The 19,008-nt window shown below is 46.1% G+C and overlaps 1 protein-coding gene and 3 non-coding genes across 6 annotated transcripts; all 4 read left to right on the top strand.

The window, feature by feature from the left end:
* Positions 1 to 3,957: 3,957 nt before the first annotated feature.
* PABIR2 (PABIR family member 2) lies at positions 3,958 to 13,153 on the top strand. 3 transcript variants are annotated; one of them, XM_087728382.1, is made up of 10 exons: positions 3,958 to 4,352; positions 5,837 to 5,915; positions 6,856 to 6,912; positions 7,421 to 7,464; positions 7,543 to 7,597; positions 7,788 to 7,889; positions 8,031 to 8,119; positions 8,838 to 8,902; positions 9,896 to 9,992; positions 11,061 to 13,153. In XM_087728382.1, exons 1-10 carry the CDS (start codon positions 4,246 to 4,248, stop codon positions 11,209 to 11,211), a joined length of 846 nt encoding a protein of 281 aa, XP_087584508.1. In that variant the 5' UTR covers positions 3,958 to 4,245; the 3' UTR covers positions 11,212 to 13,153. The 3 variants fall into 3 exon arrangements, with proteins under 3 accessions (XP_087584508.1, XP_087584505.1, XP_087584506.1); XM_087728379.1 differs by having other exon boundaries at positions 4,095 to 4,352; positions 8,841 to 8,902; XM_087728380.1 differs by lacking the exon at positions 11,061 to 13,153 and having other exon boundaries at positions 4,095 to 4,352; positions 9,896 to 9,996.
* On the top strand, positions 6,620 to 6,753 carry LOC148043204 (small nucleolar RNA U109). Its single transcript, XR_015698415.1, has one exon. It is a non-coding gene; the product is annotated as a small nucleolar RNA U109 (small nucleolar RNA).
* Positions 9,123 to 9,254, top strand: LOC148043203 (small nucleolar RNA U109). The gene has a single exon (XR_015698414.1). It is a non-coding gene; the product is annotated as a small nucleolar RNA U109 (small nucleolar RNA).
* Positions 10,731 to 10,862, top strand: LOC148043202 (small nucleolar RNA U109). Its single transcript, XR_015698413.1, has one exon. It is a non-coding gene; the product is annotated as a small nucleolar RNA U109 (small nucleolar RNA).
* Positions 13,154 to 19,008: the final 5,855 nt, after the last annotated feature.

Genomic DNA, 19,008 nt, shown 5'->3' with positions numbered 1-19,008 from the left:
CACTTGAGAGCTAAAAGTCTCTCTTGAGGAGAAGGAAATCCCCAAGAGGAACATGGTCTCTAACCAATTTCCTTGCCTACATGATGTACAATGACAACAAAGGCTATACCTGTGATGGCGAACTTACGGCACGTGTGCCAGAGGTGACGCACAGAGCCTTCTCTTGTGGGCATGTGTGCCTTCGCCAGCTGCTCTTCTGTTTTCTGGTGTGCACATGCGCAGCTGGTTTGCCAGAGTGCCACAAAACAGCCTGAAAATAGCTCCAAAAACAGGCTGGTTTTGGAGATCTTTTTCACGACCAAAAAATACCCCCAAAACAAGCATGTGTGCACCGACTAACTGGTCTTCCGGTTTCCAGTGCTGTGGTGTGCGCAAAGAGCAGCTGGGTGATGCGCATGTGTGCACCAGAAACATGAAGACCAGGTTTCTGGCATGCGCCGGCTAGCTGGTCTTCGGGTTTGTGACACTGCGGCGCACACATGTTCTGATTAGGGTACTCTGAGAGTGCCAAAAAGGTTCACCATCTCTGGGCTATTCTACACCATGAATATAGAAGATACACTTTAGCTAACCATAGTTTCTCAGCATCTCACAAAGGTTATAGTCTTTCTCTAGCCCAACAGGTGCATCTATATTTTGTACACTGGGATTATAATCACCAGATTATTTAAACAGCTGGTTTGATGTGAGATAGAGCTGCTTCACAGATGTCTACGGAGATTCTCAATCATCCAGGTCATGGTTGCCCCCAAATATGGTTTTCCAAAAGGCACCTGGGCTTTCTTGAGGGTTTTTTTCCCCACCTTGAAAATGTTTTTTTTACCTCTCATCCAAGAAATTTCAATTTTGAACTGAAGAAGCTTCTTGGACGAGAAGCGAAATGTTTTCAAGGAAAAAACAAAACCAAGAAATTCCAGTTGTTTTTGTAGGGGACAGTTGCCTTACAGCGTTCCAGGAACCGCCATGGAATATATAGCCTTATACACCCGAAATAAATTATAATTTAGAACCTTTTTAAAAGGGAAGAGTCCCACAAAGGTCCAGATGAAACTCGAGCAGATCGGCCTAACCATTTATTTTGGCAAGGGTTGAGTTTGTACAACATGCTAATCCCTAAATCTTGGCCAATGAACATTAATTGCTAGCATCCCACAACATAAATGTATTAAGAGTTACACAGGATGGCCCAGTTCACGTGAGACTAAGATATAATATGTCTTGCTTAGATGAGTAATTACAGTTTGTTTAGACATCCTGAGTGTTGCAGAAAGTACATCATTAATTCCTTTTATTTTCCCAGGTCAATTTACCCGCCTTTAATGATGCTAAACTGTGTTTCTCTTGCCTTAAATAGAGGCAATATTCCCATATCACCCTAGTCCTCCATAACCATTTATTTAATTGTAACTCCGTGTGTCGTCTTAAGCAAAGTCTTAACAAAACATGGTTTACAGCTAAAAGTTGCACAAACCCACTTAATTACATATATGTGTGTGTGTGTGTGTGTTGTATTTGTGCTGATAAATAAAGGGACAAATATCAGCACAAATACAACACAAAATGTAACAAAGGCAACAGTAAAATATTGGGCTTTCTGTCTGGTCTCGTGACGAGCCGATGGACAGAGAATGGAAGCAATTAGCTTCCTCCCATAATTGGGACATACCAGGAGTTGTGACTCTATCTATCTATCTATCTATCTATCTATCTATCTATCTATCTATCTATCTATCTATCTATCATCTATCTATCTATCATCTATCTATCTATCATCTATCTATCTATCTATAGTGCATAAGCATATATATATATATATATATATATATATATATATATATATATATATATATATATAAGATTTTTTTTTATTCTCCCTTTATTTATTTATCAGCACAAATAAAAAAAACAAAACATATATATATATATATATATATATATATATATATATATATATATATATATATATATATATATATATATATATATATATATATATATATATATATTGCATAAGCATATATATATATATAGTGCATAAGTGTGTATATATACATATATGTATATATGCTTCAACACATCTTGGTACCATCTGTAGACAACCAAACCTTTCAAGAATAAAAAGCATAGTGAGGTAAGAGATCACTCGCCAATTCCACCACGAATCAAAATATAGTTTTTCTGAAAGTTTTTTGGCAACTTTGTGAAAAATGGAATTGTGAGGTCTCTTTTTTTTTACTTACCAGCTTAATAATAATTTAAAAAAGAAACTGCTCCAGTCTTACAGGATAAATCCACCCCAAATCTCTCTCTCTCTCCTTCCCATCTCTGGCTAAGCAAGGACTCAATTTATACCATTAATTCTTTTTGTGGGAGGTCCCTAGATGGACACAGGTGGAGAGAATGACCGATCTGGATGAATTTGACCAGCCAAGCAAAAGAGTGGAGGAATTTTCCTTCCTGGATGGTTTTGGGGGGGAAACGTGGGATGCCTCCTTTTTGGGAAAAGTCTGTTTTCTACACCCCAGAGGACAAGGCATTCTGTAGAACTGTAGCAGAGACTTTGTGATATTGGAGAGTAACGTTTTATAACTGCAGGGTGAACTTATAAGTCATTCAACCACTGAACAATTGTAATATAGGTTTTCCCTTATTCCATTTTTTGGAGGGGGGGGGCTGTTCTTCCCTCCTTGGCTTTTCCTATTTATTAGGATTTGCTAATCCTAATTTTTTTTCTTTATCGTCTAGCAAACTTGATGATTTTTAATTGCAGGTGTGTTTTTTTCCCTCTCCCCCATTTTATTCGTGAAAGTTCCAAATAAAAGTTTGAATAAAAAGGGACAAACCACAGCTAAACCATGGTTAAGCCCCAGGCATTGTGTGTTCATCTATTAGGATTTGCTTATCCTAATTTTTTTTCTTTATCGTCTAGCAAACTTGATGATTTTTAATTGCAGGTGTTTTTTTTTCTGTCCCCCATTTTATTCGTGAAAGTTCCAAATAAAAGTTTGAATAAAAAGAGACAAACCACAGCTAAACCATGGTTAAGCCCCAGGCATTGTGTGTTCATCTATTAGGATTTGCTTATCCTAATTTTTTTTCTTTATCGTCTAGCAAACTTGATGATTTTTAATTGCAGGTGTTTTTTTTCTGTCCCCCATTTTATTCGTGAAAGTTCCAAATAAAAGTTTGAATAAAAAGGGACAAACCACAGCTAAACCATGGTTAAGGCCCAGGCATTGTGTGTTCATCTATGTTGTCAGGCTTCCTTCCCTAGGATATGACTGTAACCCAGAAGACCAAGCCTGCTCCAGAGCTACTGTACACGTGTGAACCAAGCCCCCCAGCCTCCCCCCCCCCCCCCGCTGTAATCATGACTTGGGATCAGGTGCGAATCCGGCCCTTCTCCTTTTCAGGTAAGGCTATTGAGCCGCACCGCTTTCGCGAACAGGGCGAAAAAACACAAGCGCGGCCTTCAATTCGCAGCGTCGTTTTAAGAAGAGGGAGTTTAAAAAATCCCGGCGCTAAAAAACCAAAGCGATGCAGGGTGGGATTCGAACCCGCCACCTTCAAGGGGAATAAAAGGAGAAAAATAATAATTAAAAAAAAAGGCCAGGGAATGTTCCCGGACCGCTCTCGCTGAAAGCGCTCCTCCGATTGGCTAGTCGGAGCGGAGCGACGCTACTAAGTAACCCGCCGCGCAGCGAATCAGCGCCTCCGCTGACGGCTCGCCGAAGCGTGATTCGCCTTTTTTTCTTTTTCCCACCCCGCAGGAGAGGGTGGGGGGGCCGAGCATCCCGCCCGCGGCGGCGCGAGCGGCCGTCGTCGCGCATGCGCAGGACCGCCGAGCGGCCTACTCTCCTTCGCCTCCCCTTTCCTCCCGCCCCCGACCGCTACTGCCACCGCCTTGGCAACCGCCGCCACCGCGCAAGCGCGGCCGGGCAGATGCGCGCGCACCCCATCTCCTTTTCCCTCAGAGAGCCGCCGGGCGGGCCAGGCCGGGCCGCGGCCACGAAGAGGCAGGGCGCTGCCGCCCCGCGATCCCCCCGGCATGGGGCGCCGCCGGCGCCGGGGCTGCCGAATCCCGCTGCACCGCCCCGGCCTGCGCCCGCGCCCACGGAGCTTGTAGCCGGGGGAGGCGGCCTGAGGCCTCCGTCGAACCCCGCCGCTGCGCCCCGCTGTCCCGCCGGGCATGAGCCGGCCAAGCGGCCTTCCTCCTTCTCTTCCTCGCTGAGCGCCGCCCTCGCCATGGCCCAGGCCGAGAAGATGGAGCTGGACCTGGAGCTGCCCCCGGCCGGGAGCGACGGCGGCGGCCTGAGGCGCTCCAACAGCGCGCCGCTCATCCATGGCCTCAGGTGACTGCAGGGCCCATCCGCCACCGCCGGCCTGGGTGGGCTGGGGGAAGAGGACAGAGCCGGGCCCGCCGGGCAGGATGAGCTCTGCAGTCCAAGGCGGAGGAGAGGGCTCGTCCCGGCCGCCCTCAAGACTACAAAACCCATGCTGCGCATCCATGCAGGGTGGGCTTTCCCCCCTTTTTTTTTCTTCCAAAGGGCGCCAGGTTGGAGAAAGCAGGTCTGGAGACTCCCTCCCCCCCCATCCCCACCCCTTAAATGGGGTTGTACCTGTGGAGATGAAGAATTTTGAAAAATATGGATTTATTGGCGTTTGTGGGGTGTCTTGAAGGGTCTTGGGGACCCCCAGGACACATAGGAAGGGTCTCTGTGGCTTGGGGAGACCCCCAGGTTTTCTGGTGTATGTGTGGCTGCTTTTCCCCCTCCAATAACCTTCCTTACAAGAGTGTCGAGAAGGATGAAATTGATATAAATCTGCAATTCCTTTTTATTAGTTCCTAAACCTTTTCTCTCTTTTTTTGGCCATCGTCCTTCCCTTTTGGGCACCACCCGCCCTAAAAATTCAGGTTCACTGAAAACAATGCAATGAAATTTTAGAAAGAAGGGGATTTATGGTGACAACGCAAGGAAAAAGGTTTTTTTCACACCTTGCCTGGATTGTGTCTGCACCTCCCCAAAGGAAGCCCTCTTTGAAGCCTCAAAGAGTAATAAAAGACCCCAAAAAATACCCCACCACACCCCAATGATAATGATGATAATGTATTATTAAAGCAAAAGACAAAATTCAATATTGATAATGATGTATAATTAAAGCAACAAGGTTTATAGTAATAGCAGTTAGACTTATATACCGCTTCATAGGGCTTTCAGCCCTCTCTAAGCAGTTTACAGAGCCAGCATATTGCCCCCAACAATCCGGGTCCTCATTTTACCCACCTCGGAAGGATGGAAAGCTGAGTCAACCCTGAGCCGGTGAGATTTGAACAGCTGAACTGCTGAACTGCAGTCAGCTGAAGTAGCCTGCAGTGCTGCATTTAACCACTGCGCCACCTCGGTTCTGTAATAATGTGGCACGTTGAGATGGCCTAGGTTGGTCTAGATCAGTGTTTCTTAACCTCCACAACTTTGAGAGTTGTGGATTTCATCGCACAGAATTCCCCAGCCGGAGTAACCTAGATTTGCAATGGAAGTTATCAAGGTGTGAATCTTTCCTCCCCAGGCTGCAGAACCACAGAAGCAACCAGTTCTTTGGGTATCTGCTCAAAGGTTGGGGGAATGCAATGATAGGAATATAACCTACACATTTATGGCTCTTCCAATTTACATGGTACCCTGCAGAACAGTTCTAGCCAAAAGGACAGGTTTCTTCTTTACAGCACTTAAGGCGTGTAGTAGGAAAAGGCCACAGACTGCAAAAGAATAGAAGGTAGATTAATGGTGGGGAAACCATTCCAGAGTTGTAACAATTCTGCTTTATTTCTTTCCAGTGATAATTCACAGGTTTTTCAGCCTTATGTCTTACGAACCCGCAGGAACAGCACAACAGTTATGAACCGGCATAGCATGGTGAGTGTTTTGGAGGCATAGAAAGATTCTGGACTTTATACATTGTGAAGGTGATTGGAATTGAACTGCTTTGTCAAGGCAAGAGAAGATCAGGCCGAACTTTAGTGACTGGTATGGTTTGATCCCCTAAGAGGCAGCAGCTAGGCAATGCAGGGATCAGCTTTTACAGATGGGAGTCCGCTGGAAGGCTACTGAAGAAGGAATTAGGTAGCAGAAGGGGTGGGAATGGAGCTAGGGCAGCAGGCTGATTTTGCCAGGAGAATAACAACCGATCGGTCTTTTTGGAGACTGAGAAATTGGCCTGTGGATGTATTTGTGAATGTGCACATACATGCACTGGGAAACACAGGATGGGCAAACACATGGTCCTCTTGTGTCACGTGACCAGGAGGGAAGAGGACCTAGAATGATTTGTCGGCTACATCCTGAGCAGGTGCCCTTCCCAAAGGCTGAGAAATCCAGAAGTGTCCACTTTCTTTCAGGTTTTTGGTTGGGTTCAACAGCATCAAAAATGCCCCTCTGGATTTTAACACACACAGTTAATTCTGCAGCTGTGCTTTGCTTTGCCAAAACAAATTTGTGTCGCCTGTTTTGGGAAAAAGCGTTTTGAGTTCATGTCTTTTCTTAGCGGCTAAAATATACCAAGCAATAGGCTTTATTTTGTCACGCATTGGGTCATTTTGGAATGTGGGAGTTGCGTGGTTCTGCATGATGGAAACGGTTAATTCTTCTTCCTTCCAAGGAGAATGAGTATTCCTTCAGTGCTATAAAATGAGGAGCTTTCCGAGCCCCTTTCCTTGAAGCACAGGTTGCGTGGTAGAATGTTCCTCCAACATGGAAATAATGCTCCTGAAAGGAAGGAGGTTTTGTTTTGCTTGTGTTTTTTTTAAATTTTTGCTGGCTTTTGAAACAACTGCCTGTGGTTTTTTTTTTTTTCCAGCTGATACCATCATCTCCGATCCGTATCCCTAGTAGTCGACTCCATCAGATCAGGAGGGTAAGTGAATAAAACCGGTTCCTTTCTTCCATGAAAAGAACATACCTCGGGTTTCTGTGCAGGTTCTTTTTTAACTGATTCAAAAACGTAGCTGGCACAGGGGACATTTTTGGCAACCTAAATTGAACATCACGCTTATTCCAAATGTTCTGTCTGTTAGAGCTTTCTTTTGTGAAAGCGCGCGCGCGCACACACACACACACACACACACACACACCCTCTAGATTGCAGGGATCTCCCTTAGCAACTTTACGACTTGTGGAGTTCAACTTGTGAAGTTGAAGTCTGCAAGTCGTAAAGCTGCCAAAGTTGGAGATGCAAAGACCGCTTCCAGCTTCCAGCTGACATTGGGAGTGCAAGCAGGCAGTGCTGTATAGAAGGAATATTCTCACCCCTCCAAGCCATGTTACTGCTTTCTGCTCTTCTTAACTACATTGATAACAGAGTGCCAGTCAATTTAGGCAGGAAGGTATGAACCCCCGAGACATGAATTCTTCCTCTTCCTCAGGAGGAAGGCGTGGACCTGATGAACAGAGAAACCGCCCATGAAAGGTAGGTGTGATTCAGACGCTCTCTAGAAGTGGTGCCTCTCGTCCTGCTGTGGCACTGATGACCCTTTTTGTGTTTTAGGGAAGTGCAAACAGCAATGCAGATAAGCCAGTCATGGGAAGAAAGCTTGAGCCTGGTAATCTCTTTATACAGATGTTTAATATTTTAATTCCCACTCCTTCACTTAACCAGTGAACGCAAGGAGCAAGACAGAGGTAGCTTAAGGGGAGTGGCCGGTTCGCCACTTGGCTTTTCCTTAGAACGGCTCAGCTTTTCTGGCTGCCACATGCCACCTAAACCATAAATGGGATGCTTTGTGTTCCCAGAGCGACAACGACTTGGACAAATCCGAAAAATCTTCCTCTCCAAAGAGAATAGACTTCATTCCTGTTTCTCCAGCTCCTTCACCCACCAGAGGTATAGGAAAGGTAGGTCAGAAAAATCTGGAGAAGGGGCCAAAAAAGGGGGTCTGAATTGCCCCCCTCCTCCTGTCCACGGATCATGCTGGTGAATTTTTCATTTGTGCCTTTTTAAATCCCATGCAATTTTTTTTTGCTTTTCCTTCCTAGCAATGCTTCTCACCGTCTCTGCAAATGTTTGTGAGCAGTAACGGATTGCCTCCGAGCCCTATTCCTAGTCCCACGAGGAGATTTTCAAAGTGAGTTGAAGTGTTTGAGATATGGAGGCCTTCTTAATAATAACAGTTTCACTACTGTAATACTACCTGAAGAAGGATCCACCCAAGGATGGAGCTAACATTAGCAAATGTTCCAAGTATTGACAACGTCTGGCTGGATGCTTCCCTCTGTGGAAGGTTGCGTAGATATCCTCAGATTCTGTCTGTAGTTCCTGGTCCTCCATGGGCTTGCTTCCATGGGTAAGGTAAGAGTCCAGGAAGGTAGAATTCTGGAAAATCTAGATTTGCTTTTTTAAATAATTCAACTCGGGTATCTAGCTTGTGAAACTTACGAAACACAAAAGTCAGGTGTAAATCTATAAATCTTCTTCAGTCACACATAAATCTAGCTTCCTTTTTAAAAAACTAAACTGCATCAGGTACTTGCTTGTGAAACTTAAAAAAATGCTAGATGTATCTTAACCTTAAGCTCTTTATTGGCCCCTCTACATGTCCTCTACGAGAAATCCTGTCCATTCTGTCCAGATTGGTTGCTTCCAAATGTACTCCAACTCCCAGAAACCTTTGGTTAGATTAGCTTTTAAGCTGGCAAAAAGTGAGGTCTTCTATTTCTAGAGCTCCTACATAATTATAGTCGCAAAACAGACACTGATTTTAAAATAATTCAGGGGTGCGTTTCCTTACAACCTTCAGAGGCTTCAAACATCCTAGAAAGATAATACTCCGACTTTGATTTTAGCAGGAGGAGTCAGAGTCCAATCAACTGCATCAGGCCCAGTGTACTTGGTCCCATTAAAAGAAAAGGTATGTAATGCTTCCAAAATGTTGTCCAGTACATCAGGTATTAGGCAGCACAAGGATGTTCCCCCAGCTGGCCGTTGCTATGTGCTTTGGGGGAGAGAGAGCCTGGTTTATCGATCACTTCCTCCTGATGGAACGATCTCAATTCACAGAGACATCTGTGTGAAGTTTTTTGGAGAAAGGCTGGTGTATGTGACCACTGAGAATGGCATCCCTTGTATTTCCGCGTGATGGAAGTCTTATTCTTCTATGTTCTAAGGAGAATGCATATTCCTTCCGCGCTATAAAATGAGGAGATTTCAGGGCCACCAGCCTTGGAGTAGAGGCTGAATGGTAGTATATTTCTCCTACATTAAGAAAGCAGAGTCTTGAATTTTTGCTCCTGTTTTACGCGGTCTCTAGCTGATTCCAGTAGGGCTACAAAAGTAACCTTCCATAAATCTCAGCAACAAGCAAGAAGCCGAAAAAAAACTTGGATTTTGGTCTTGGATCCCACAAACAAGAATTCTCAAGAGAGGAAGATGGTTGTTGAAAGTAGCTCTCTTGCTCTCTCTAAGCAGAAAGTAGAAACTTCTTTATCCTCTTCTGTTTGATTAAGAAGGGGGGGAAAAAACCTTGCAAAAGGTTGGATATAACCTGGGCATGTTGTTGGAGCTTGCAGGATAATTCCTTCGGAAGAGAAGGAAGGGGTTAACCTCCCTCCTTTTGAAAAATAGCCATGTACCCTGGGTAGTTTGCCAAGGCTTATTTTTCAGAAGGAGGCCAGGAGGGGCACGTCCTACCTGCTAAATGTCAAGAATAAGACACCCTTTATGTGTTCGTAGCACAACTCTCCCAGTTCCCTTTGTTCTTAACAAAGCTTTTGATTTTCTGTGCCATGATGATATTTATCTTGCCTCCCGTGGCAAAGTGTGGCCATCTGAAGTAGATGATGGGACCGCCTCTCTTAAAAGGCTTCCTTTTCAAATCTAATTAGAACGGCTTGAATCCCCACAGGTGAAATGGAAACTGAAAGCCAGCCAAAGAGACTTTTCCAGGGAACCACGAACATGCTTTCTCCTGATGTCACCCACCTGACCGACCTCAGCTCATGGTAAATTATTTCTGCAGAAAAGGTGCTTGGAATTCGCCGCCTTATGAATGGGGCATCAAGGCAGTTGTGGCCCCTGATTCTTACAGTTTCATACAGCATGCATAATTTTTATGACCCGTGCTGAGAAGTCCATGGATCAAGCAGGAAGAATCACCCTGAGGTTTAAGAAAGGGCTACAAAGCGTTGGCCAGATGTTTGCTTCCAGGACAGACGTTCTGAAACTCAGTCCGAGCCGTTTCTCGGGCTGAACTGGGACACCATCTCGTCTGATCCTCTGAAAAGCTGCCACTGGTCAGCAGCTCCACTGGGGGAAAGTGTTAATTCCCATCTTTTTGGTCTCCGTTATGGTACATAATGGTGGCTCAGTGGCTAAGACGCTGAGCTAGTCAATTTGAAAGGTTGGCAGTTTGGTGGTTTGAATCCCTAGCACTGCATAACGGACTGAGCTCCCGTTACTTATCCCAGCTTATAGCAATAGCAGTTAGACTTATATACCGCTTCATAGGGCTTTCAGCCCTCTCTAAGCGGTTTACAGAGTCAGCATATTGCCCCCAACAACAATCCGGGTCCTCATTTTACCCACCTCGGAAGGATGGAAGGCTGAGTCAACCTTGAGCCGGTGAGATTTGAACAGCCGAACTGCAGAACTGCAGTCAGATGAAGTAGCCTGCAGTGCTGCACTCTAACCACTGCGCCACCTTCTACCAACCTAGCAGTTTGAAAGCATCCCTTGTATTTCCGCGTGGTGGAAGTCTTATTCTTCTATGTTCTAAGGAGAATGCATATTCCTTCCGCGCTATAAAATGAGGAGATTTCAGGGCCGCCAGCCTTGGAGTAGAGGCTGAACGGTAGTATATTTCTCCTACATTAAAAACGCAGGGTTGCTTCTGTTTTACACGGTCTCTAGCTGATTCCAGTAGGGCTACAGAAGCAACCTTCCATAATATCTCCTTCAGGGATATTGTTTAAGGGCCATTCTGCAAAAGGGCAGCTGCGCCATCCTTTTTATCCAAAGTCTACCTGAATAAAATGGTGTGTCTCCCCCCCCCCCCCCTTATTTCTTCCCAGTTTGTCTTCGGATATCCTGGACGGGAGTACCAGCAGCATCAGCTCTTCCTCCGACTCCTTGGCCAAAGGCAGCACCACCGCCGAATCGCCCCTCGCATGCTCCAACTCCTGCTCTTCCTTCCTCTTGATGGACGACCTTTCGCCCAAGTGACTTTTCCCAGGGGAGGGGTCGACATCTGCTGACTCTCTCAACTCTGCACAGGCGCTGAGAAAACCGATGGGAAACGAATCCTCCAGGACCTGAGGATTTTAAGTACTGAGTGGAAATAATGAACGCGACTTTTAATTCTTGGCAACTTCTCCGAGTGGGTTTTGATGATCTTATTTTTTTCCTCTTTCGACCGACATGCCAGGCCCTTAACGATTGGTCTTTTTGGCTGTCTGGTTCTGCGGCTTTTTTTAAAAAAAAACAAACCCAACCCCGTTATTTTACTCGTATCTGTTGAGAATCATTACTATCTTTGCTTTAAAAAGAAACCGCAATGCTTTTTAGAATTTTTCAGGACAAGCACCTAATTTATATGAGTGTGAAAATGGTAGGCGGGGGGAGCCTTTCACTGTTGCTATCATGGTCGTGGGTTCTGGAGGTAGCGGATGGGGATGAGGGAATTGTTAGAAAACTGTCCTTGTTCAACATGCTTTTTTTTTTTTTTTAAAGAATAACCTAGATTGCTCTAGAAATTCATTTAGGGGGAAGAAATGAACTGTTTCTGATGGACAAGGGCGCATTCTGGGCCTCCTCCCCTCTTCTCCCCCCCCCCCATTCACAATACCCCTAAAAGAATTATTTAATAGGAGGGCCTCCTTTATTTCTAGTCGCATCTTCTACTTCTTCATTTACAGAGAAGAGGTTGCAAAATTGCCCTTTGTGGTTCAAGCAGCCGCGGCCACCGTCCCCTTTGGGGAGCCTGAACACTTTGTGAAGGCCGGCTCCGTTGCAGCAGAATATCCATAGCGGACGGAGGAGGATTGAACTCGTCTGCTGCGTCTCGGGTTGCACAGAGGTGGCTTCCAAGGCTGCAGGGATGATGACCGCTGGCAAAAAATATCTGGGGGTGGGTGGGAGAAGGGGAAAGGGGGCGATTGTTTCGGCTATCAAGTAGAGTACGTCGAATAGTCGGTGTCTCCCGCGGCACTGAGCAACGTTTGTGCCTTAGGAGACCTAGCAAAAGAATGGAAGAATGTAAGCAAAGGATCTGGGTGGAGGGGAAAGGCTTTAAGGAGGAAATGGGGAGGGGGGCTCATACCAGGTGCTGCTGCCCTCCTGCTGCTCTTTGGTGGTTCCTGAGGGGCTGGAAGGGGAGGAGATCCTCCCACCTCTCCAGGGTGAGGTTTGCCTGGAAGGCAGCAGCCACAAGACCTGCTGAATGGCCTGAAATGCGTTGGTTGGGCTCGAAACTCTGTTGGTCCACGAGGAGAGCTTCCCTTTAAGCCAGGAGGAGGGACAACCTGTAGTAGCTTAGCTATGTTTGGGCTACAGCCAATGGTTTATTTACGTCTTGAGATCTTAACCAGGCTTAACCAACAGGAAAGAGATCTACTTGTAATCTACTGTGTTATGCTATTTATTATTTATAACTGTAAAAAAAAAAAGTCTGGTGTTGAATTATAGTATTTTTTTATGATTGAAACCCTTTTTTATGTTTCGTGAGTGCTGGCTAATCTGTATTGGAGAGGCAATCTTGTCTGCCAAAACGAAAACAATGTATGCTTCCCCTTTTGAATGTTTGTGAGTATCCACACGCTCTTTTTGTCAAAATCCAAGTTTGGGGGTGGGGTGGGGGGGTCTCCCCACCCACCCACCCCTTTGGGTAAGATAATAGCACTGAATTTGACACGGGATTGTGCTGACCTGAAAGGCACAGGAACCTCTGCCAATGTTTGCCTGTAGTGGGGGGCGGGGGGGGGGGAGACCCATAGAGAAGACTTCATCCTACAAAAGGGGTCGTTTCATTTTCCGTACTTTTAGCATTTTGGTTTTGAAAGTGTTTGGAATTGTAATAAGTGCTACATTCGGGCCAGCTGTGCCTCCGTTATTGTGATCTCACTATGGAGAGTTAGTTTCCCCACTTCCAATAAATATTGTAAGATATTGGCTGGTACCTTTTCCTTTTTCAGCAGCACGGATAATTCCGTGAGCCCAGGATATGCTGACGCGGACGCCCGTTGGCTACTCCTGATTGGCATTTGACGCGTTGGGCAGGGGATTTTCCATCTTTTTGTCGTTTTTTCTCTCCCAATGCTTTTTATTCCTCCCGCTCTTGCGTTCGAGGAATAAGTTCAATGCAAACGCCATTGTGCGGTTTCGCTGCATCTCACATTCAAATGCCATTGTCGAGGTGGCGCAGTGGTTAAATGCAGCACTGCAGGTTACTTCAGCTGACTGCAGTTCAGCGGTTCAAATCTCACCGGCTCAGGGTTGACTCAGCCTTCCATCCTTTCGAGGTGGGTAAAATGAGGACCCGGATTGTTGTTGGGGGCAATATGCTGACTCTGTAAACCGCTTAGAGAGGGCTGAAAGCCCTATGAAGCGGTATATAAGTCTAACTGCTTATTGCTATTGTCTGCAAAACATTCAAAGAGCGTATTTTTAGTGGATTTTTAATTCCTTTTGGTTTCTATGGGCACCCCTTAAGTTAACGGCCACAGGCGAGCCCCCAACGTATGCGCAGTCAAGTAATTGGAGTACACTGCAAACCGCCCTAAAGGTCTCTCCACCTATCGTCCCTTTGAAATTGGGCCATAAGTAGCCTTTGACAGGTCTGTCGCAACAAGTTGCTAAAGAACCAGTCGCAAGCTGGAGGACGATCTGTAATAAGAGAGCCAAGCCATAACTTGGCCTTGTGTCTGGTCCATTTCTGTGGCCACAAAGCAAGTTGAAAATAGCTTTAAACTTCCAAGTTTTGGAGAAAGTGGTCGCCAGAACAAACCTTGTTTGTGTGTCTTTGCAGCGAACCCTCAGGAAAACAGCCTCGGAGAGATTGTGGTTGTTGCAGCTGTTTTTTCTTCTTACTGTGTTGTGGGCTTTGCTGTCTTGAGTTTTTCTAGACCTAATTCTAGAGTTTCAGAGAATTGTTTCCAACACCTTTTACTTCTTCCTCCTGTAGTAGGGCATTGCGCGCTGGCTTGTTTTAGTTCGCACTGAAGCTTCAAAACTGACAAGCCATCAAGTCACTGTCGATCCTTGACCACTTAGGTAAAAATGTTCTCCAGGATGACCTGTTGTTTTTTTTCCTGATCTTCTAATGGCATTGCAAACTTCATCTCTGCCCAGCTGATCCTCCTCTTCCTCCTCCCTTTCATGTCTCCCAGCATTAGAGCTTCTCCAGAGGGCCAGCCCTTCACAGAAATGTGTGCAGCAATTGAACACTTTGAGTCCGTCTGGAGTGATAACCCTGGGTCAACGCGTTGGGTGACCCCATCGGCTTGTTTTGTTGGCCCTCCGAGGTGTTCCCAGAAGCCGCCCCCAACACCAAAGTTCAAAGCAGGAGTGTCACTAGCCTCCTCCTTCAAAGTACTAACTCCCACAGGATTAGTTTCCGTGGAAATTTGCTCACAACAGTGAGGTCAATCTGACTTTCTTCCCAGTTCTGCTTGGCATCGAAGAACAATAAGCTTAATGGAGGTGGCCGTCTTCGTGCCATTGTGTCGTGACTGACATCTCCACCTCCAGGTTTCCCCCCCACTTTTCCCCCTTCGGTTTCTTTTAACTAAAATTGGGACATATCTGAGGCTTATGTATGTTTATTATAGGTTATTAAAACTGCCTAACATGCAAAATAGTCCAAGTTCAAATCCCAGTAAGGGTATGGCTAGCTGATGAGAGCTAAATAGCTTAAAATAGATCTATATTAGTCTCCATTTATTTATCAGCAATATACATGTGTGTGTGTGCATGTGTGTGTGTGTGTGTGGTATGTGTATGTATATATATATGTATGTATGTATGTAGTGTCACAACCCCTGGTGTGCCCAAATATGGGAGAAGGCATACTGCTTCCTTTCTCTGTCTATCGGCTCATCACAAGAGACCATCCAGACAGAAAGCCAATATTTTTACTGTTGCCTTTGTTACATTTGTGTTGTATTTGTGCTGATAAATAAATAAAGGGAGACTAGTATAGATCTATTTCAAGCTATTTAGCTCTCATCAGCTAGCCATACCCTTGCTGGGATTTGAACCTGGGCTGTATTACATATTAGGCAGATGTGTTAACCACTAAGCCACACGGTTCTCCTCCTTTATCAGCTGAGCCAGGGAAATAGGTATGTATTTAGTGTCACAACCCCTGGTATGCCCAAATATGGGATGAAGCCTACTGTTTCCATTCTCTGTCCATCGGCTCGTCACAAGAGACCAGACAGACAGAAACCCAATATTTTTTACTGTTGCCTTTGTTACATTTGTGTTGTATTTGTGCTGATAAATAAATAAAGGGAGACTAGTATAGATCTATTTCAAGCTATTTAGGTTCTAATCCCAGTAAGGGTGTGGCTAGCTGATGAGAGCCAAATAGCTTGAAATAGATCTATACTAGTCTCCCTTTATTTACTTATCAGCACAAATACAACACGTGTGTGTGTGTGTGTATGGGCGCATGCACACACACAAACACACACATCAAAAGCATGCATCTTTATTTGCAAAACCTCTTTTAAGTTTGGCGAACAATTTTTCCTGAAAGTCATTTTTGCACAAAAGTGATTTGCACTGTAGGGAGGAATTAAGTGTTGCTACCAGCATGTTGCTTTGCAGAATCCAGAACAGGCTGAATCCAGAACAGGCTGAATCCCCAAGGGGACACGAAATTGGCTTTGTTCAGGAGCGCGCACAAGTCTATTTAAATACAGGTGGTCTTCCACTTACGTCCACAATTGAGCTCGGAACGTATGTCGCTAAGTGTGACATTCGTTAAGTGAGACTTCTCCCTTTCTTGGCCGCCATTGTGAAGTGAACCGCTGCAGGGGTTGAGCCAGAGACACGGTTGCAAAGTGAATCGAGCTTCCCCCGTTGACTTTGCTTGCCAGAAGGTCGTAAAAGTTGGAACACGTGAGCCCAGAAATCCTCAACTGTCATACATATGAATCAGTTGCCAAGTGTCTCAATGTTGATCATGTGACCACAGGGATGATGCAACGGCCGTCTGAAAAACGATCACCGGTCCCTTTTTTTTTTTTTTAGCGTCGTTGCGACTTCGAAGGGTCGCTAAACGAATTGTTGTACCTGTAGAATCTCGGTGACGTTTGCCCCTTGTGCATCGTTGCCCCACATCAGCCGTGCTCCGGTGCTTGGTGGCCTTCCATACCAATGGGGAGTTTTTCTTTCCCTGCCCCTCATTCCAAGCCGAGGGTGGCGCAGTGGTTAAATGCAGCACTGCAGGCTACTTCAGCTGACTGCAGTTTGGCGGTTCTAATCTCACCGGCTCAGGGTTGACTCAGCCTTCCATCCTTCCGAGGTGGGTAAAATGAGGACCCGGATTGTTGTTGGGGGCAATATGCTGACTCTAAACCGCTTAGAGAGGGCTGAAAGCCCTATGAAGCGGTATAGAAGTCTAACTGCTAAGAGCTGAGGTGGCGCAGTGGTTAAATGCAGCACTGCAGGCTACTTCAGCTGACTGCAGTTCTGCAGTTCGGCTGTTCAAATCTCACCGGCTCAAGGTTGACTCAGCCTTCCATCCTTCCAAGGTGGGTAAAATGAGGACCTGGATTGTTGTTGGGGGCAATATGCTGACTCTAAACCGCTTAGAGAGGGCTGAAAGCCCTATGAAGCGGTATATAAGTCTAACTGCTAAGAGCTGAGGTGGCACAGTGGTTAAATGCAGCACTGCAGGCTACTTCAGCTGACTGCAGTTCTGCAGTTCAGCTGTTCAAATCTTACCGGCTCAAGGTTGACTCAGCCTTCCATCCTTCCAAGGTGGGTAAAATGAGGACCCGGATTGTTGTTGGGGGCGATATGCTGACTCTGTAAACCGCTTAGAGAGGGCTGAAAGCCCTATGAAGCGGTATATAAGTCTAACTGCAGAGAGACGAGGTGGTGCAGTGGTTAAATGCAGCACTGCAGGCTACTTCAGCTGACTGCAGTTCGGCTGTTCAAATCTCACCGGCTCAGGGTTGACTCAGCCTTCCATCCTTCCGAGGTGGGTAAAAATGAGGACCCGTATTGTTGTTGGGGGCAATATGCTGACTCTGTAAACCGCTTAGAGAGGGCTGAAAGCCCTATGAAGTGGTATATAAGTCTAACTGCTATTGCTATTCTTCCGGCCTGTTGTATGTCTCTTGCAGACGGCTTCTCCGGAGCTGCCCTGCTCCAGAAATTGTTTCCTAAGCAGGCTTATCTCTGCAGCGGCACCGAGGCTAAATTGGGAGCAACTGCACCACAGCATCTCGGGCGCGGAGTCTCGCTCAAGTCAGCACTTTTTATCATGGATGATTCATGCTTTTTCCAGCCGTGCCTTTCCTCTTTTACTCGCTCCGCTCCCTCCCGCGCGGGCAGACACCGGCCCATCTGTTCAGGATTCTCCCCTTCAGGGGGAGTTCATAATTGTATGTGCGCGATAACAAGCCTTTAACAGAAAACCAAACCCGTTCCCTCCGCCGCCTAATTCTCCCTCTAGCGGCTTCTTCCTGCACAGCCGCCATTCCTATGAAAGGTCCCTCCGGGGCAGGGTTCCCCTTGCAATGCCATTTCTCAGCTGGCCCTTGAGAAAGGGAAGGGTCGGCATTAAAGAAATCCACGATCCCACAGCGGTGTCCGAGCAAGCGTTACCAACCGGCAAGCCACGAACGAGGTTGGCATTTGCCAAAAAAAAAAAAAACCACGAGCGGTTAAAATGCAGGAAGTGGGTGGTAGACCACAGTGACGTCACACCGCTGGTGGCGCTATTTTTACTCCCCTGGGTAATTGTAAACTCGGAGTGAAAGGTAACGGGGAGAAGGAGGAGGGATGGGAGATGGGGGATGAGGTCAAAGCAACAGGCCAGTTTTAAGCCATAGGGTTTGATTGATTGATTGATTGATTTTATTATATTTATATGCCGCCCTTTTCCCCCCGAAGGGGACTCAGGGCGGCTCACAATTCAAATCAGGGAAGTGGGGTACAGACAGAAAATAAAAAGACGAAACATAACAATACATAATTTAAAAACACACAACAGTCATACCGTTCGAGACGGGGGCAACAGCTCTTTAGCCCCAGGCCTGTCGGAACAGCCAGGTTTTAAGGGCTTTGTGGAAGGCCTGGAGGGTGGCGAGGGTTCGAATCTCCACGGGGAGTTCGTTCCAGAGGGTCGGAGCAGCCACAGAGAAGGCTCTCCTCCGGGTAGTCGCCAGTCGACACTGGCCGGCGGATGGAATTCGGAGGAGGCCTAATCTGTGGGATCTAATCGGTCTAGTGGAGGTGATTGGCAGCAGGCGGTCTCTCAAGTACCCAGGTTGCTTACTTGAGGGAGAATTTAGAATAGAATGAGCTGGAAGGGACCTCGAAGGTCTTCTAGTCTAGCCCCCTGCTCAAGGAGGAGAACCTAGACCATTTCAGACAAGTGGCTGTTTAGTCTCTTCTTAAAAGCCTCCAGTGTTGCAGCGGCCGCAATTTCTGGTGGCAAGTTGTCCCACTGGTTAATTGCCCTCATTCTTAGGAAGTTTCTCCTGAATTCCAGGTTGCTCCTCTCTCTGGTTAATTTCCAACCATTGTTTCTTGACATTTGCACGGCATCTGGTAAGGAAGGAATGGAAGCCATCCAGGTTCCCGTAGGAAATTAGGTTAGTGCATCTGTAATCAAGACTCAAGAAAGTCAAAACTCAAGAAAGCCGCTGCTTTACAAGCGGGTGAACCTTGGAGTTGTTGTTTTTCCCTTGTTTCGCTTCTCATCCAAGAAGGCAAGACGAGAAGCAACGGGTGGAAACTAATCAAGGAGAGAAGCAGCCTAGAACTAAAGAGAAACTTCCTGAC

Source organism: Thamnophis sirtalis, unplaced genomic scaffold (assembly GCF_051295495.1).
Source record: "Thamnophis sirtalis isolate CommonGarterSnake01/CBP01778 unplaced genomic scaffold, rThaSir2_p1.2 scaffold_13, whole genome shotgun sequence".
NCBI classification, from domain to species: Eukaryota; Metazoa; Chordata; class Lepidosauria; order Squamata; family Natricidae; genus Thamnophis; species Thamnophis sirtalis.
The sequence above is the reverse complement of the archived record's forward strand: the minus strand, read 5'-3'. Positions and strand labels throughout refer to the sequence as shown.